The 19,605-nt window shown below is 46.9% G+C and overlaps 3 protein-coding genes across 3 annotated transcripts in view; 1 reads left to right on the plus strand and 2 right to left on the minus strand.

Moving 5' to 3' along the window:
- The window catches only part of LOC135977486 (olfactomedin-4-like), a 689,021-nt gene that overhangs the window by 556,871 nt on the left and 112,545 nt on the right, over positions 1 to 19,605 (minus strand). The window lies entirely within an intron of this gene.
- LOC112061359 (scavenger receptor cysteine-rich type 1 protein M130-like) overlaps positions 1 to 19,605 on the minus strand; it is a 737,202-nt gene that overhangs the window by 252,905 nt on the left and 464,692 nt on the right. The gene's annotated exons all lie outside the window — the stretch shown is intronic.
- Positions 4,650 to 17,555, plus strand: LOC135977467 (scavenger receptor cysteine-rich type 1 protein M130-like). Its single transcript, XM_065578720.1, has 7 exons — positions 4,650 to 4,653; positions 5,441 to 5,764; positions 6,009 to 6,323; positions 11,773 to 11,862; positions 11,942 to 12,256; positions 16,358 to 16,672; positions 17,206 to 17,555. Exons 1-7 carry the CDS (start codon positions 4,650 to 4,652, stop codon positions 17,526 to 17,528), a joined length of 1,686 nt encoding a protein of 561 aa, XP_065434792.1. The 3' UTR covers positions 17,529 to 17,555.

Genomic DNA, 19,605 nt, shown 5'->3' on the forward strand with positions numbered 1-19,605 from the left:
AGACAACTGGGGGCAGGGGGTGGAACTCAGAGTTACTGGGAGAAAAGCAGCTTGCAGGGAGTGGGGGCAGAGTCTGCTGCTCATCTGGGGAAGTAGCAGCCTGTACACGCAGGGCAGAGAGGCCAGGTAGAAAGGGGAGGAGGAGGGGGAAGAGCCCAGGGGAGGAAGGTGGGAAGAGACCAGTGGAAGAGAGAAATGTGTGCGGCAGGTCAGGAGAGGAAGCTCCAGGAGGGAGCACAAGGCTGTAATGCCAAGCTCCACAGAACAACATTTTTTTTATTTGTAACTCTTCTCTTTTTAACAGTTAGTAGGAGTAATAAATTCCTATGCAAACGGCACAAGGAAGAGTAGAATATTTTCCTTTAGAATTTCAAACATTTTAGCAGCTCCTCTTGGCAATGGGAGCTAAAGGTAAATGTTTAATCTTAACCCTCTCTGGATTGTTAGTGTTTTTATGCAAAAACTCAACATCCTGTTAACATATGATATGCAATTTCCTAGCATTGTTAAAAAATAAAGATGATGGGCAGGACTTTATAAAAATGAGATTTGTTGCCAGGACTTTGAAATTCTGCAGAAAACAGACAGGCCCTCGCAGATGTAAATTCTCTAGCAACAACAGAAACAGCCTAGACTCCACTAATTGTGCATTCACCATGCCACTGATTTTGAGTTCCCTCCGTCAATAGCACTACAGTTCCCATGAAACAGTCTGTTTACAGTATCCTCTGTGTTTTTGGCCCTCTTATCAGGACCTGAGGGGAAGAAAGATTTCCCTCCCCTAAGGCCTTTCTGAGACTGGGCTCAGCTAGCCCTGTTCCTCTCGCTTTCCCCACCAGGGGCATCCTTCCTGTGCTTCTTTATCAGATTCGGGCTGATGGGCTACTTGGCTCTATATCCATCCAGCCTGCGAGCCTTCTTATCTAATTACCTCAGTCAGCTTTCTTTGGGGAACTAACTGATGTCTAAGAGATCAGTGTCACACTGTCTGGAGAGGCTCATGACTGTGAGTGCCTACCTCAGGGCAGACTGTCAGAAAACAGGGTAGACACTGCAAACTGGTGGTGTGTTCTATAATTAGATTTCACCAGGCCAGTAACAAAGGTGAACTCCTGGATGTATAGGTGCCGACTACGTGGAAAAAATTAGCGGGTGCTTAGCACCCACCAGCAGCCAAGCTCCTCCCTGCAGTGCCAATCAACTCCTCACCCTCCCTCCCTGTGCCTCCCACCTGCCGCGATCAGCTTTTCCAAAATGTGCAGGAGGCGCTGAGAGGGAGGGGGACGAGCAAGGATGGGGTGCGCTCGGGGGAGCGGTAGAAAGAGATGGGGCGGGGGGCAATGGGGAAGGGGTGGAGTGGGGCAGGACTGGTGGTGGAGTGGGAGTTGAGCACCCCCCGGGAGAATTGGAAGCCGGCACCTGTGCTTACTATTACTATAATACTCTTACCATGGAGTCACAGACAGTGCCCTTAGATCAGTGGTGGGAAACCTGCAGTCTGCAGGCTCAAAACCACTGCTTAGACTCTCCAGGCTATCTTGCCCCCCAGAAAAGCTGGATTATGCAGTAAAATGGTTACTTACACCAAAAATCAGACCACATTCAGTTTGCTCCTAGTCCCAAGAGACCAGTCACTTACCCTAGATCAGTTGGTATCCTAGATCTTACACTAAAGACAACTCTGGTAGCCAGTTCTATAGTAAACTAACTAAAGATTTATTAGCTAAGAAAAGGAAATGAGAATTATTGAGATGTTAGAGCAGGTAAAATGTATGTACAGGTGAGTCACAGTCTATAATTCAAAATGGTAGCAGAGATGTAATCATCTGCCAGTTTCTCAAAAGTCTCTCAGGGCTACCCAGAATAACTCCAGGGATCTCCGTCTTTTCGTTCACTTAGAATCCAGACAGTCCAGAGATGAAGGATCTTTCCCTAAAACTGTACTTTTGGCTTCTTCTCACAGAAAACAAGCCCATAGGGTCACTACCCACATGAACTCTTCCTTTGATGACAGAGTGAGGAATGCATTTAGAGTGTTTGCCTCCGATCATCACACACAATGACCACTTGCTTTGAAATTAGCACTTTTCTGTGAAAATTCTTCATTTGCATTCTGCAAAGCTTCTTTCTCGTTTGATGGGTTATTTAGTTACAGGGCTATACACAGTGTAAATATTAGCTATTGCATTATAATGGGATACAGATAAGTGAGAACAATGCATATAACATCCTGTTAGTTTTCTTGAAGATTAAACACTCTTATATGTTTACACATTTAATAATGACTTTGATCAATACTAATACACATGTGATTTGGTCAGGCTATGCATTTGTAGAATCATAGAATATCAGGGCTGGAAGGGACCTCAGGAGGTCATCTAGTTCAACCCCCTGCTCATAGAAGGACCAATCCCCAAACAGATTTTTGCCCTAGCTCCCTAAACGGCCCCCTCAAGGATTGAACTCACAACCTTGGGTTTAGCAGGCCAATGCTCAAACCACTGAGCTATCCCTCCTCCCATTCAATGAGACCTGAGGCTTGGCCAGCATCACAGTCAGAGTGCAGGCTCATCTGTTCACTCCTGGCACTCTGTCCCAGGGAGACTGTCTTCCCCTATTGGGCCCAGGCAGTGCAGAAAGGAAACCACATGAATTGAATGGTTGAAGAGACAAGAATCAGACCGAGATGAGAGGAGGAGAGTAGATTGGGACAAGGTGCCTGTGGGGTGGCCGGGGGACAGACGGACATTCTGAGACTGGATACTGGTGGGAAGCAAGAAACAGAGACTGGGAGAGAAAGGGGGAGATGGGAACTGGCTGAGCAAAGATCTTGGCACTCTGTCCCAGGGAGACTGTCTTCCCCTATTGGGCCTAGGTTCTTGTTGCCAAGAAGGTTAACGCCATTTTGGGCTGTGTATGTAGGGGCATTGCCAGCAGATCGAGGGACGTGATCATTCCCCTCTATTCGACATTGGTGAGGCCTCATCTGGAGTACTGTGTCCAGTTTTGGGCCCCACACTACAAGAAGGATGTGGAAAAATTGGAAAGAGTCCAGCGGAGGGCAACAAAAATGATTAGGGCCTGGAGCACATGACTTATGAGGAGAGGCTGAGGGAAATGGGATTGTTCAGTCTGCAGAAGAGAAGAATCAAGGGGGATTTGATAGCTGCTTTCAACTACCTGAAAGGGGGTTCCAAAGAGGATGAATCTAGACTGTTCTCAGTGGTAGCAGATGACAGAACAAGGAGTAATGGTCTCAAGTTGCAGTGGGGGAGGTTTAGGTTGGATATTAGGAAAAAACTTTTTCACTAGGAGGGTGGTGAAGCACTGGAATGGGTTATCTAGGGAGGTGGTGGAATCTCCTTCCTTAGAGGTTTTTAAGGTCAGGCTTGACAAAGCCCTGGCTGGGATGATTTAGTTGAGAATTGGTCCTGCTTTGAGCAGGGGGTTGGACTAGATGACCTCCTGAGGTCCCTTTCAACCCTGATATTCTTTGATTCTATGATTCTATGATCCTTGGAGGTGGAGAGGCTATCTCTTTAGCCAGCTGAAGACAAAATGGAGGGGTCTCCCAGGGGTTTAAATAGACTTTCTCTTGTGGGTGGACACCCCTCCCTCCCCCTGTGTAGAATCCAGCTACAAAATGGAGGTTTGGAGACACATGGGCAATTCACATGTCCATGCATGACTCAGTTTTTACAGGCAGCAGCCATTGTCCACATGCTATCTTGATTGTCTCCAGGAAGACTTCTTATGTGGATTGGAGCCTTCCAAGATCCATTGTGTGTTAAGTGCTTCTTGACTGGGCACTTAACTTGCAAATTCCTTTCTAAAGAAGCTGACCAAATGCTTTATTAAAGCTAATTCAGAATCAAGCACGTACATGGCCAATGTTCATAACTTGGAATACAAAAATGATACATGCATACAAATAGGAGGAATAGATTCAGTAGCTCATAACCTTTACAGAGATATGTTACATGGCATATGTAGCATAAAACATATTCCAGTTATGTCATATATACGCATATTTCCATAAAACTTTATGGGATTCACTGTCACAACATGAAGCTGAGAAGGATCGCAAACTCTTTGGAAGGCAGGGTTAAAATTCAAAATGACCTTGATAAACTGGAGAATTGGTCTGAAATCAGTAAATTTAAATTCAGTAAAGACAAGTGCAAAGCATTAGAATTAGGAGGGAAAAATCAAATGTAAAAAAACCAAAATGGGGAATAACTGACAAGGCAGCAGTTCTGCAGAAAGTGATCTCAGGGTTATAGTGGATCACAATCTGAAAAGTTGTGATGCGGTTGTGAAAAAGGGAAATGTCATTCTGAATTGTATTAACAAGAATGTTATATGTAAGACACAGGAGGTAATTGCCCTGCTCTACTTAGCACTGGTGTGGACTCATCTGGAGTACTGTGTCCAGTTGTGCTCATCACAGTTTAAGAAAGATGAGGACAAATTGGAGAATGTCCAGAGGAGAGCAACAAACAGAGTAAGTGGTTTAGAAAACATGATCTATGAGGAGATGTTGAAAGAATTGGACCTTTTTAGTTTAGAGAAGAGAAGACTGAGAGGGGAACTGATAACAGTCTTCAAATAACTGAAAGATAGTTTGTCAATTGTTGTCCATATCCACCATGGGTAGGACTAGACATAATCATCTTAGATTGCAGAAAATGAGATTCAGATTAGATATTAGGAAAAATTTTCTAACTATAGGGATAATTAAGTACTGGAACAGGGTATGTAGGGAAGTTGTGTAATCCCCATAATTGGTGACTTTGCAGAACAAGTTAGACAAACATCTGTCAGGGTGGCCTAGGTATACTTAAATCTCCCTTGGTGTGAAGAGATGGACTAGATGACCCTTTGAGTTTCCTTCCAACCCTACATTTCTCTTATTCTGTGGTTTTATCAGCTATTGAGGCCTGCTGATATAAAAATAGTAAAGGCTGTTTAACTTCCTCCTGAGTTACCAATGGACTGAAGGATAGTTCATCCTTTCCACATAATATGATACATCCTGGGTTTTTATAAAAAATCAGAAATGTTTATTGAATACTTCTGCCTCTTCTGCATCGTTAACAATCTTACCATCTTCATTTGCAGTGGAACTATACCACTGTTAGGATTTTTTGTTTGTTCCTAGTATATTTTAAAAACGCCTTGTGAGGCTTCTTAGCGTGGCAACCTATGATTTTTTCCCCTTATATCATTAGCTTCCCTTATCAATTTTCTACACATCCTAACAGCTACTGTATATTGTTGGTTATGTAATACCACTGTTTACCGTTTGTTATATATTGCTTTTTAATTTCTAATTGCTGCCTGAACTTTGCCACTGAACCATGATTGGCATTCAGCCAAAATTTTTGGCCATCGAGCATCTAACTTCCTGAGGCCCCTTTATAAATTCCTGCCTTTATAGAATTTCTAGGACGCATTAAGCCCTGGCTGGTTGGAGGGCATAGTGCCTGTTCGGGACGTGTGGAAATAAGAGATGGAGAATCATGGACCACAGTCTGTGATGCCCACTTTGACCTCAAAGCTGCCAACGTTATCTGTAAGGAACTACAATGTGGAACAGCTCTATCTATCCCAGGAGGAGCTCACTTCAGAGAAGGACATGGAAAAATCTGGACTGAAGCATTCCAGTGTGCAGGGAATGAGTCCCACCTTGCGTACTGTCCCAGGCTATCGCACATCAGTCAGACATGCTCACATGCAAATGATGCTGGAGCCATATGCTCACGTAAGAATTCAGTGTAAAGTCTTTAAAATCCCAGTGATGTGAATTCTAGATTAGGGTGAAGCAATGCACTGACCTCACCGTGTAGAGAGCTAGAGTAATGGGATGGCACCAGCTTCTCGTAAAATGCAAATGATCCAAGATAACTAGAATCAGATCAAATTCCCCCTGACTTTCCTTTCTTTAACTATTTGGTATAACATAGCTCTAAGGCTCCCACTCTAAACCCCTTCTCCCTTCTCCCCAGGGCACACAGGGCTCCGGCTGGTGAACGGCAGCACAGAGTGCTCAGGGAGGGTGGAGATCCAGGTTCGTGGTGCCTGGGGAACCCTCTGTGACTCACACTGGGATTTACCAGATGCCAACGTTCTCTGTCATCAGCTCAACTGTGGATTCGCTGTATTGGCTCCAGGAGGAGGGTATTTCGGGAGGGGAACTGGCTCTGTCTGGACAGATGCATTTCACTGTAAAGGAGCTGAACCCCACTTGGGGTATTGCCCTGTTACTGCCCTGGGGGCCTCTCAGTGCTCCCATAACAATGATGCCAGTGTGGTTTGCTCAGGTAAGTGTAATGCTGGATTAAGGACACGTGCCCCTCAGTGTGTGACACTGACCCTAGAGCAGGGGAACCTCAGGGCACAGCAAGGGGACGGGGAGCTAGATCTTAAACCACATATAATAATGGTAAATGTATTAAAATAAAATTAAAGTAAATAATATCACAAAAAGAATAGTGATGACCCCGCAATGCACTAGATTCTCCAGTAAAAACGTCAGCAATTCTGTCCTTCTACAGGGAAGTGGAGCAGGGGCAGCACTTTGTCCTTCAGGTTTCATAAATGTCACCAATTTACTGTCCTCATCCTTCTCCAAATCACTGCTATAGTAATTAGAGGGGGAGCTAGTAGCAATTCCCAATATGGAGGTTGCTTCACACTTTCTATTATAAAATACTCTCAACACCTACTTGAGTAGCTTTTATGCCGTCATTGTTTGCAGCAGGCTTTTGTAATTTGGGAAGGAGTAATGCTGGGGCCAGGGAAGTGCCTTCCGCTAGTGCAGGGAAATCCCTTCCAGGTTTGGTTGAATTATAAACTGCTGAAAATAAACATTTCCCTTCTCTCACTTGAGTTCCTGAGGATATTTTGCTAGCATGCCACAGAGAAAGTAGCACTTTATCTCACTTTGTTTTTTTCTAACATTTTTCACGCCATTCCAGTTGAAAAGGAAAATTGATTTTTTCATTTTCAAAAAGTTTAAATGAATCAACATTTTAGTTAGAATCTAAACAAAAATTCTCATTCCATTTCCACATCCCAATCTCTTTGATGTGTTTAAAAGTTGAAATACTGCATTATCATACAGTACTGAACACGAAAAAATTTGGCTTGTCGACCAGCTCTAATATTTACCTTACATAAAAACATTAAAATATGAAACAGTGTTTATTAGTCAAAGTCAAATGCACAACAATTAGGAAATATTAGAGTTAAGGTTACCCATGCAATGTTAATTTAGCCTTCCCCCTCCCTTCTGCATATACATTATGACACAGTCTAATTGCATGCACATGTCTTATTATTCCCCTCCATCCCACCAGCTCTTGCCTCCTTCAGTGCACTGGGAGGATGGTGATCAGGAGCTGAGGGAGCTGTAGAATATTTATTTTTATCCTCATCATTCAACCTGTGACTCAGGGCCTTATTCACTATACATACCATACAAACACTGCACTGAATACAGAATTATTAATTTCTTCATGATGCTCGTCAGCGTAGTATCAGAGTGCACCGCAGGCATTAATGAATTTGTCTTCATAACACCTCTGGAAGATAGCAGACTCTTATGATGCCCCTTTCAAAAGTGACTTAGGCATGTAGAAGCCCAAGAATAACATTTTCAAAAGTGCCTAAGTGACTTAGGGACTTAAATCCCATTTTCTCCAATAATGTAGGAGCCTAAGAACCATGCAGACTTCTCCCTCTTGCTGCCTAAGTCACTTCTGAAAATGGCATTTAGGCTCCTACATCATTTAGCTGCTTTTGAAAATGTTACATACAATGATTAAAGCCAAAATTCCAAACTCGCTACTTATTTGGAGTGATTGGGCACCAACCTGAGACCCTTGGGGCCTGATTCTTCAAAGTACTCACCATTTCTGTAAAGTGTTATGTGTTCAAAGTACTGTCCACACATTAATAAACCCTCACCAAATGCCAGGGAAGCAGGTGGTAACGTATTATTATTAGCTCCATTTTACAGCTGGTGAAACTGAGAGAGAAAAGCAAAGTGACTTGCCCAAGGCCACCCAGTGAGTCAGCAGCAGAGATAGGATCAAACAAAGTGTTTTGACTTGCAGCCCTGTGCTCGTTCCACCCACCCACACTGCCTGACTGCAGAAGAACTGATCAGCCACATCTTGTCTTGACCCTAGCGGCAGTTGTGAGTGCTCAGTACTTCTGCTAATCAGACCCCATAAAAACTGGCTTAAGAGACCTGCTCAGCATCACTTGTGAAGTCTGTGGGAGAGGCAGGAACAGAACTGAGCTCTACTGAATGATGGTCACTGCTCTTAACAAGATCATCCTAGTTCTTCCTGCGCTCCCCTGATCATTCTCTACAGGCCTTCCTGTTTCTAAAGTGAATGAGGCAGGGGTCATACAGGCAATAGCCTGACTCTGCACAACACCGATTTATCCATCCTGGGCACTGAATGTGGCCAGGGCCCTGCAGGAAAAATAATTCACTAGAAAACTTAATTGTAATGGCCAGCCAATCTGGTTCCCTTGTGGATTTCAATCTTCTTCCTAACAATGTACATGTAGCTTCCAGGAGTCCTCGGCTGCTGCTGCTGCTACCCCAGGGCTCCGGCAGCAGGGCTCCGGGGGCTATTTAAAGGGCCCACGGCTCCCCTGCTTCTACCGCCCCGGCCCTTTAAATAGCCGCCGGAGCCCTGCAGTAGCGGCGGTGGGGCTCTGGCAGCAATTTAAAGGGCCTGGAGCTCCAGCCGCTGCTGGGAGTCCCAGACACTTTAAGTTGCTGCCTGGGGAAGCCGGGCCGCCCCAACCTCCCCGTTCCCCGTCGCCTGACCGCCCCCCCAGAACCTCCGTCCCCTCCAACCACTCCTTGCCCCTTATCCAACCCCTCCTCCCAGCTCCAGCCCGGCACTTTTACCATGCCCAGCCCTTTAACAGCCGGTTCTAAACAGGCTTCTAAATTTAACAACCAGTCACCGCGAACCGGTGCGAACCGGCTCCAGCTCACCATTGGGTCTATAGAGCCGTAGAATTTTAAGACCCAAAGAGGCCATTATGATCATCTGCTTCTCCCCTCACCAAAGGGATCCCTCCTGCTTAATGAAGTTTCAGTTCCCCTCTCTGCCCCATCTTCTCAGCCATGTACAGAGTCTTCATAGGGCTTCTTGCCTGGCTGTAACTGGGATCCTTACAGAGAAACCTACTGCAGAAGTCCTGGATTTCAACCTTATTCCTAATAATGTACCGTAGCTTCCAGGACTGTCTCCCACAGAGCCCAGAGTCACTGGTGCTGTTACAAACCATGACGAAGCCTATGGCGTCCTGCCCAGCACTCTCAACAGACATCTACTCTCCTATTTACAGCTGATACCTTTGTACCTTGGGGGCAATTCACCTCACAGTTCTCCTGCTTCTCACAGAGGCTGCTACCTGCATTCCTAACTGAATTCCCTGCAGCCCTGCCCTGCCTCTCCTAACTAGCTACCCAGCCCGGACCCTGGTTCTCGGAGGGAACTCCTCAGCACATGAAGATGCTGATTTCTCCCTACAGTTAGTTGCTAGAAGGAAAATCCCTTCTAAGGAAAAACACCTGGTCCCTTCTGTACGAGCTCCATCTGCCATGATCCCATCTGGCCTTCCTGAGGGGCTGTGGTACCCAGTTATATCCACGAGCGTCCTCGAAAGCCGCAAATCTGCTCTCTACCCTCACACCACACTAGTGGCATAGCTAGGACAGGAAACCTGAGTGGGCCCCGGCTTTCAGAGGGTGGGCAATGACAGGAGGGGCAGAGGGAGGGGTGCAGGAGGGATCCAGTGCCCTTGGGAGGGGGATTGCCTCCCTCCACCCTTTCCAGCCAGCCCTTACCGCTCAGCAGGCACCCAAAGCTGGGGCTGCCCGGGGCACACAGGCTGCGGGACGTGCCTAGGGTAACCAGATAGCAAATGTGAAAAATTGGACACGTGATGGGAGGTAATAGGCGCCTATATAAGAAAAAGCCCTAAATATCAGGACTATTCCTATAAAATCAGGACTTCTGGTAACCTAGGCATACCCTTGTGGTGAAGAGGGGTCCCGCCGGGGCTCAAGCTCCACCCACCCTTCCCGACCCTGACTCGGTGTCTGTCAGCCCAACCGCGTCCCTTTCCTGACGGTGCCAGGAGCTGCTGCTCCAGTCACCGGCCCCAGCACTAGCCCTGCATTTCAACCACCCCTACCCCCACAAGGCACACTCTCCACGGGGCTAGTGCTGGGGCCACAGACCAGGGAAGCTGGAGAAAGACACAGCCAGGCAGATGGACATTGAGCCAGGGATGGGAGTCCCACCCTGTGGATTCGGGGGCTTTGGCCCTGATTTAGGTGGGCCTGGATGCTAACTGGGTGGGCCACAACCCACCCATGGCTACACCCCTGCACTACACTAGCTGTACACAGGAATTCTCCTGCTCCAGTCTTAGGGCGAACTCCTGGCTCCGTTGAAGTCAAAGGAGGTTTTAGCATTGCCTTCAGTGGGGCGAGGATTTCACTCTTAGCCTTGAAATGTTATTTGGCTACCAAGATCCTTCAGCTGTTTGGTTCCAGTGCACACACACTGCACCCGTCAGGTTGCCATACTAGTACATACTGTACCTGACACAGTCAGTGGGTGTCCCCTGCACTGACTCTGCTGTTGTCTTTTAATATTGTCAGTCTCTCCTGGCTGCACGTGGCTCTGAACTCGGTGAGTAATTCCCAACTTACCACCTTGCTATAGAACTCACTGATTCTGAGACGCACACAAAGACTCAGATTCACATCCCAAGGGAGTCACAATATTCACCAACGGAGAACGTCCCCTTCCCTGCCCCACACACAACCTGCTTAGTGTGGTGTGGATTCATCAGCTGGAATCTCATGCTGGACTCAGAGATGACACCACACTTCAAGGGGACAGCTCCAGTCAGAATCACCATTGCCAGGAACTATCTAACACTAGGAGCTCCTGCACTGGACACAGGGGAACCAAGAAAGTTGCCACCTACTGAGCAAAGATCAGAGGGAACTAAGGGAATTTGCCAACAATAACCTGTTCCTCACCAGGATGAACCCTGCTCTTCCATTGGCCAATTCCCTCAAGGCAAACTTGACTAAATCATTTACGACCCACCTGTAAAATGCTTGTGCAGACACCGTTCACTGGCTTCCAGTCATTTAAACCCGGATAAAGTGACTACAGACCTCAGCAGCCATTCCACCACCACACACAGAGACTATTTTCCCAATCAGTAATCTGCAGGAATTCCCTCACTCACTCATTTAGAGGGTCTGTTGGCAAGCCCATGTGTCCTTATAGCACCTTCCATTTATAGATTCAAAACAATAAGTGTCTTCTGACAGAGGCTGTTCCCTTTAACATTGTGACACATTCTGATTACTGGCTTTTACCTTCTTATTGAGAAACAGTCCATAATTTCATGCACACTCTATATTATTTCTAGTGTATAACAGGGAGTGTTATTCAGTGTATTTCCCATCTCTCCTGAGCCCAGGTCGCTCTGAATCACTCAGACTGCTGAATGGAGAGAGCCGGTGTGATGGGAGAGTTGAGATTTCCCTCCATGGTGCGTGGAGCAGAGTGCTGGATGACCAGTGGGACATGAACGATGCCAGCGTGGTGTGCAGACAGCTCCAGTGCGGAGTCGCTGAGAAAGTTTATAACCCGCCTAAGTCTGAGCAAGGAACGGGCCCCGTGGGGCTGAGAAAGGTCCACTGTGCAGGAAATGAGACTCGTCTGACTTTCTGTGACAACTCCATGTCTGAGACAGCCCAGGCAGTGATTGCTGAGGACGTCGGTGTCGTTTGTTCAGGTGATTTATTTCCAAATCTCACAAACATTCTCTGTTCAGTGGGAAAATACATATTAACAGCTGGGATCTATCCCTGCAGGGAGCCGGCAGATCAGACTGGTGAATGGGGCAGGTCGCTGTGCCGGGATAGTGGAGATTTATTACAATGGCAGCTGGGGGACAGTCTGTGATGATTCCTGGGACCTACTGGACTCCAATGTCGTTTGCAAACAACTGGGATGTGGACATGCCATCAGTGCAACTGTCTCTGCTCATTATGGGCAAGGATCTGGGCAGATCTGGCTGGATGATGTGAACTGTTCTGGGAAGGAATCTGATCTCTGGACCTGTCCTTCCAGGGGCTGGGGCCAGCACAACTGCAGACACAAAGAGGACGCGGGAGTTCTCTGCTCAGGTCTGTTCTGTGAATGCTCACGTGAGCCTGGTTACCAGGCAATATAATGGAGGGGGCAGATGTTTAAGGAGATTGCTGAGAATGATACTCTCCCTGACTGTTTCTGCCTCCCTTTCCCTTGTATAACTACCTACCAGGGTAACCATTAGAAAGTCCACAGCTCCCACCCAGAGGTATTGGAGATATTGCAAGATTTCCCTAATGTTAGAATGCTGCGTCTCAGGTATCTGAAGGAGATTGTATCATGGAAAGCAGTGACTGAAAGGGATGTAGGGTCCTAGTGCAGAAATAACTGCACATGAGCTCCCAGTGCTGTGTGTGGCAAAATGGGCTAATGTGAACCTTGGATGTATAAACAGGGGAGTAGTGAGTAGAAGTGGGGACTAAATTATACTATTGTATACGGCACTGGTGAGACAGATACTGGAATACTGTGTCCAGTTCTGATGTCCACAAAAATTGGAGAGGGAGCAGAGAAGAGCCACAAAAGTGATCTGAGGGCTTGAATAAAAGCCTTAGGGTGAGAGATTTCAGATGCTGAATCTGTTTAGCTTATCAAAATGATCAAGAGGTGACTTGATTACAGTGTATAAGTTCCTTCACAAGGAGAACATACACTTACTAAAGGGCTCTTTAATCTAATGGAGAAAGGCAGAACAAGAGTCGATGGCTGGAAGCTGAAACCAGACAAATTCACATCAGAAATAAGGCCCAGGTTTTTAACAGGGAGGGTGATTAACCATCAGAACAAACTACCAGGGAAATGGTGCATTCTGCATCTCTTGAAGTCTTCCTGTCTAGACCTGATGCCTTTCTGGAAGCGATGCTTACATCATACTCAAGTTATTAGGCTCTATGAGCTGTTTTACAGAAGGTCAAACTATTTGCTCTCATGATCCCTGTTGCGCTGTCTGGAGTGGCTCACAGCACTGAGTGCCCACCTCAGCGCAGATGGTGAGAAACAAGGCAAACTGGTGGTGTGTCTATAAGTAGATTTCACCAAGACACACCACATGTGTCTGACGAAGTGGGCATTCACCCACGAAAGCTTATGCTCCAATACGTCTGTTAGTCTATAAGGTGACTCTTTGTCGCTTTTCACCACGACAGTAACAGATGTGAAGTTCTGGACCAACGTTCTCTCTAATTTTTTACATCCATGTGCGGAATGGATTTTGTTATGTGCACCAGTATAGAGGCGATGCGTGTCGGGTTTGGGGCCGAGGGGTTTGGAGTGTGGGAGGCGGCTCAGGGCTGGGGCAGAGATTTAGGAATATGGGGGGGATGAGAGCTCCGGCTAGGGGTGTGGGCTATCGGGTGGGGCCGTGGATGGGGTGGGGCCATGGGGGTGTGGGCTATGGGGTGCAGGCTGCCGTGGAGCTGCAGCGGGAAGATACCTCCCCCAAGCCCTCTCTTGCTGCAGCAGCCCTGGGCCAGGGGAGAGGCACCTCTCCCCACTGTGGCAGCTCTGGCGCTGGGGAAGAGGTGCCTCTCTAGTCCAGGCCCCTGTGGCTGTGCGCCTATGTGGCCTTTGATAGCCTGCTGTGCGTACACATGGCTGCACAGCTTAGAGGGAACTTAGTCCTGTATCACTGTATCTATCTTACTATGGAGCCACAGACAGTCCCTTTAGTCTCTCCAGTCTATGCTGTCACCCAGACAAACTGGACTTAATGATAATTGGTCACTTACACTTACACCAAAAATCACACCACATTCAGGTTTCTTCCTGTCCCAAGAGACCAGTCACTTACTCAGATCAGTTGGTACCCTGGATCTTATAACAAAGACAATGCCTGTAGCCAATCCTGTAACAAACTATATACAGGTTTATTAACTAGGAAAAAGAATTAAAAGGGTTATTCAAACAGTTAAAGCAAGCAAACATCTACACACAAATGAGTTACCATTTACATCCTAGGAGTGACAGAGTTGTAGTGATCTTTCAATTCCAAATGTCCTTCAGTGCTGACCCAGAGGTAACCCCTTGGGGTCTCTGGCTTCAGTTTGGGGTCTCTAGCCCTGTCACAGTTCAAACAGCCAAAAAGATGAACAATCTTCATATCTGCTATTTTTATTTTCCCATTCCATCCTTCAAAGGGATGGGATGAGGCCTTCTGCATGTACTACATGCAGGGGATGGATGCGGGGGATCATTCCCGTGCCTGAGTTCACAAGTTCAGAGCAAACATGTTCAGTTATAAAGCAAAACTTACATATTTTCTTGTAGCATGGACCACAGCCATTACAAGGGGAGACTGCAGCGGGTCGTACTGAAAGGTGAACTGTCAGGTTGGAGGGGGGTTACCAGTGGAGTTCCTCAAGGTTCGGTTTTGGGTCCAATTTTATTTAATCTATTTATACTGACCTTGGAACCAAATGTAAGAGTGGGCTGATAAAGTTTGCGGATGACACAAAGTTGGGAGGTATTGCCAATTCGGAAAAGGATCGAGATATCCTGCAGGGAGATTTGGATGACCTTGTAAACTGGAGTAATAGTAATAGGATGAAATTTAATAGTGAGAAGTGTAAGGTGATGCATTTAGGGATGACTAACAAGAATTTTAGTTATAAGTTGGGGATGCATTGGTTAGAAGTAACGGAAGAGGAGAAGGACCTCGGAGTCCTGGTTGACCGCAGGATGACTATGAGTCGGCAATGTGACGTGGCCGTGAAAAAAGCTAATGCGGTCTTGGGATGCATTAGGCGAGATATTTCTAATAGGGATAAGGAGGTGCTGGTTCCGTTGTACAAGGCACTGGTAAGACCACATTTGGAGTACTGCGTGCAGTTCTGGTCTCCCATGTTTAAAAAGGATGAACTCAAACTGGAACGGGTACAGAGAAGGGCCACTAGGATGATCCGAGGAATGGAAAACCTGTCGTATGAAAGGAGACTCGAGGAGCTCGGTTTGTTTACCTTAACCAAAAGAAGGCTGAGGGGGGATATGATTGCTCTCTTTAAGTATATCAGAGGGATAAATACCAGGGAGGGAGAGGAATTATTTCAGCTCAGTACTAATGTGGACACGAGAACAAATGGATATAAACTGGATATAAACTGGCCGTCGGAAAGTTTAGGCTTGAAATTAGACGAAGGTTTCTAACCATCAGAGGGGTGAAGTTCTGGAACAGCCTTCCGAGGGAAATAGTGGGGGCGAAAGACCTCTCTGGTTTTAAGATTAAGCTTGATAAGTTTATGGGGGGGGATGGTATGATGGGATAACGTGATTTTAGTCAATAGGTCAATAACGTGCCATCGCTGGTAATTAGTAACAGTGGTCAATGATGGGATATTAAAAGTTACTACAGTGAACTTTTTCCGGAGGGTCTGGCTGGAGAATCTAGCCCACATGCTCAGGGTTAAGCTGATTGCCATATTTGGGGTCAGGAAGGAATTTTCCTCCAGGATAGATTGGCAGAGGCCCTGGAGGTTTTTCGCCTTCCTCCGCAGCATGGGGCAGGGGTCGCTTGCTGGAAGATTTTCTGTGACTTGAAGTCTTTAAATCACGATTTGGGGACATCAACATCTGAGTCAAGGGAGAGAATTATTCCAGGAGTGGGTGGGCCAGCTTTTGTGGCCTGCATCATGCGGGAGGTCAGACTAGATGATCATAATGGTCTCTTCTGACCTTAAAGTCTATGAGTCTATGAGTAAGTGAGATTAATGCCTGCTGCAACTAACCACCATTTCATAGAGTCTAAACACTAAGTACATTCTTACAAGACTAATACCTATTTTGAGCAAAACTAACATACAGGTGACCTGGCCTGGTCTCCTGCTATGAGATTGTAGGTTCTCAGCTGCAGCCTGAGCAAGAGCTGGCATCTGGCCTGCCAGTGTCACAATCCTTCCCGGCCTTTATCTATTACAATCTGAATGTAGCTGCTGGTAAATGGTGGCCTTCCAGAGATGCCCATTGTATTTCTAGGGGGCATGTAGTGTGTAAAAGAGTCTCTCATTCTTGGAGTGATTCTCTAGCAGTAGCTCCTGCAGAATGATGCACAGGATCATTAGCAATCACTGAGATTTCTCTCTTCACTCCCCAGTTCATTTCAGAATCAGAAGATTTAAATTCCCTTTTTGTGCATTTCCTTCTAGAGTTCACAGATCTGAGACTGGTGAGCGACAGTGACTGTGCTGGGCGGCTGGAGGTTTTCTACAATGGGACGTGGGGCAGTGTTTGCTACAATCAGATGTCTGGAGTCACCCCAGCAATTGTCTGCAAACAGCTGAACTGTGGAGATGGAGAGCAGATTGAAAGAGACTTTGCGTATGGAGCAGGTTCTGGTCCCACGTGGCTGGACCACATTGCATGTAGTGACCAGCACAGCTCCCTCTGGCAGTGCCCGTCAAAGCCCTGGAATCCAAAGTCCTGTGATAACCGAGCAGAAGAGACCCATATTTCTTGCACTGGTAATTCTGAAACTACCTGCATGCGCGCGTGCAAACACACATGTACGCGATGTGTTCAGTTAATTGAAGGGTTAGGTAGAACTTTTGCTGTTGTTCATGTCTCAGTGTACAGATTTAAATTCTCAACACAGGATACAAACATATTTTCATGATATTTTACAGGAATAAGCATTTGTCTGATTAACAACAAACATGGAACTTAATCAATGTCGGCCTGTGTGTCTGAGTAACAGCTGAATAGTAAATTAATTAGATATGAAATGACCCAGAGTTCACATTTCAGTTCATACAATGCTGAAATTAGGGGTTTAAAATACAGATAAATTCTACTCCTACATCACACGCACAACCCAGTGCATTCACCTCAGCTTTTTCCCTCCATAGGAAAAAAAGCAAAACCAACTCAGACCCTATTTGCCGAATGCCCGAACTCTCCAAGCTGCACAGGTATCTCTGCTTCTCTGTCTCTCACCCTTGGTCCCTAAGGACTTTCCCAGCTGTTCCAGTAACATGTGAGGTTTCTGCATTTCCAGACCAGGAGAAGTTACGTGTCGTGGGAGGAGAGAACAGATGCTCGGGGAGAGTGGAGGTTTGGTACCGTGGCTCCTGGGGAACAGTTTGTGATGACTCCTGGGACATGGCGGATGCTAACGTTGTGTGTAAACTACTGGGCTGTGGAACTGCTGTATCTGCCCCGGGCGAGGCTGCATTCGGTGAGGGGACTGGTCCCATCTGGGTGGAGAAGGTGAACTGCAGAGGGACAGAGTCATCTCTCTGGGACTGTCCTGCCAAGCCCTGGGGTGAGAGCAACTGTGGTCATAAGGAAGATGCTGCTGTGAATTGCTCAGGTGAGTGACAGGAGATGTTTCTGCTACATGCTGTAATTTTCAGGGAGGAGGATGGATCAGCCTCTGCCCCCCTATCCCTTTGGTCCCAGATTAGGCCTTCCCATCTCCTGTGTGCAGGAGCATCATGGATGCTGTGGGGTGGGTCCTTTGTGGTGTCAGATTGACTCAAACATCAGCCCACATAACCCCTGCATCCATCACAGACCTCAGTGTGCTGGTTAGTAACTAGAGTCCTCATCGCTGCACAGAGCACAAAGGACTTGGACCCTAAATCACTAACAAACAGGCCCTGTGCTGCTATGATGGAGTTTGTGGAGGTGACAGCTGTAGACAACCAGGGACTCTCAGAAGGGACATTCCCCTGGTAACAAACATGTCACCTCCCCCTCGCTCCAACCTCCAACTCTCCTCCCTTTCCCTTTGCAGATCTGACAGAGGGGACAGATTCTCCAAATACCCCAGTGAAAGCATCCCCCTCCTCCCATCAAGAGTTAAATTCCCCTGGGGCTGGGTCACAGAGGAGGAGCTGCAAGCTGCAGCCTGAGGAAAAGGAGCTCCTTTCCATGGCCTGTGAAATCTGAGGGCGAAGGACACCCGGGTGGGAGCTGCAGGCCGTGCTGAGTAGGAGGATTCCTGTCTCATGGCTCCAGCTGACAGGGCAGGGCCCATGATTTAAACAGCAGCCTGTGAGCTGCCCCCGTGGCACACAGACTGTCCCAGCCCATTACCCTGCTGTCCTGGGCCGTGCAATGACTGACTGGGGAGCTCCCCATGACCCCCCCTCCTCCAATGCTCACAGGTTAATCTCTCCCTGTTGCATGTTCATTTCCATCCAGCTCCCCCGCGCCGCCCTCCTACTGACAGTGGAAGAGTCACGGCACCCGTGGTCGTCTGCATTATCCTGGGGGCCCTGCTCTGCCTGGTCTTAATCATCCTGGGGGCGCAAGTGCGAAGTGCCAGGGCACAGCGCAGAGGTGGGTCCCGATTGGTGTCACTGTGTGAAATGCCTCTGCAATGGGGCTACTATAATGTGGGTACATAACTGGCTGGATAACCGTACTCAGAGAGTAGTTATTAATGGTTCCCAATCCTGCTGGAAAGATATAACAAGTGGGGCTCCGCAGGGGTCTGTTTTGGGACCGGCTCTGTTCAATATCTTCATCAACGATTTAGATATTAGCATAGAATGTACGCTTGTTAAGTTTGCAGATGATACCAAACTGGGAGGGGTTGCAACTGCTTTGGAGGATAGGGTCATAATTCAAAATGATCTGGACAAATTGGAGAAATGGTCTGAGGTAAACAGGATGAAGTTTAATAAAGACAAATGCAAAGTGCTCCACTTAGGAAGGAACAATCAGTTTCACACATACAAAATGGGACGAGGCTGTCTAGGAAAGAGTACGGCAGAGAGGGATCTAGGTGTTATAGTGGACCACAAGCTAAATATGTGTCAACAGTGTGATGCTGTTGCAAAAAAAGCAAACATGATTCTGGGATGCATTAACTGGTGTGTTGTGAACAAGACACGAGAAGTTGTTCTTCCGCTCTACTCTGCGCTGGTGTCAAGGCTGGATCCCCACTTTGAACTTTAGGGTACAAATGTAGGGGCCTGCATGAAAACTTCTAAGCTTAACTACCAGCTTAGCTCTGGTTCCGCTGCCACCATCAATTTTCTCTCCCTGGGAAGCCTTGAAAAACCTTCACCAATTCCCTGGTGAATACAGATCCAAACCCCTTGGATCTTAAAACAAGGAGAAATTAACCATCCCCCCTCCTTCCTCCCACCAACTCGTGGTGAACACAGATCCAATCCCCTTGGATCTAAAACAAGGAGAAATTAACCTTTCCCTCTCCTTCCTTTCACCAACTCCTGGTGAATACAGATCCAACCCCCTTGGATCTAAAAACAAGGAAAAATTAATCAGGTTCTTAAAAAGAAGGCTTTTAATTAAAGAAAAAGGTAAAAATCATCTCTGTAAAATCAGTATGGAAATTAACCTTACAGGATAATCAAACTTAAAGAGCTCAGAGGACTCCCCTCTTGTCTTAGGTTCAAAGTACAGCAAACAAAGATAAACACTC

Source organism: Chrysemys picta, unplaced genomic scaffold, assembly GCF_011386835.1.
Source record: "Chrysemys picta bellii isolate R12L10 unplaced genomic scaffold, ASM1138683v2 scaf1, whole genome shotgun sequence".
NCBI classification, from domain to species: domain Eukaryota; kingdom Metazoa; phylum Chordata; order Testudines; family Emydidae; genus Chrysemys; species Chrysemys picta.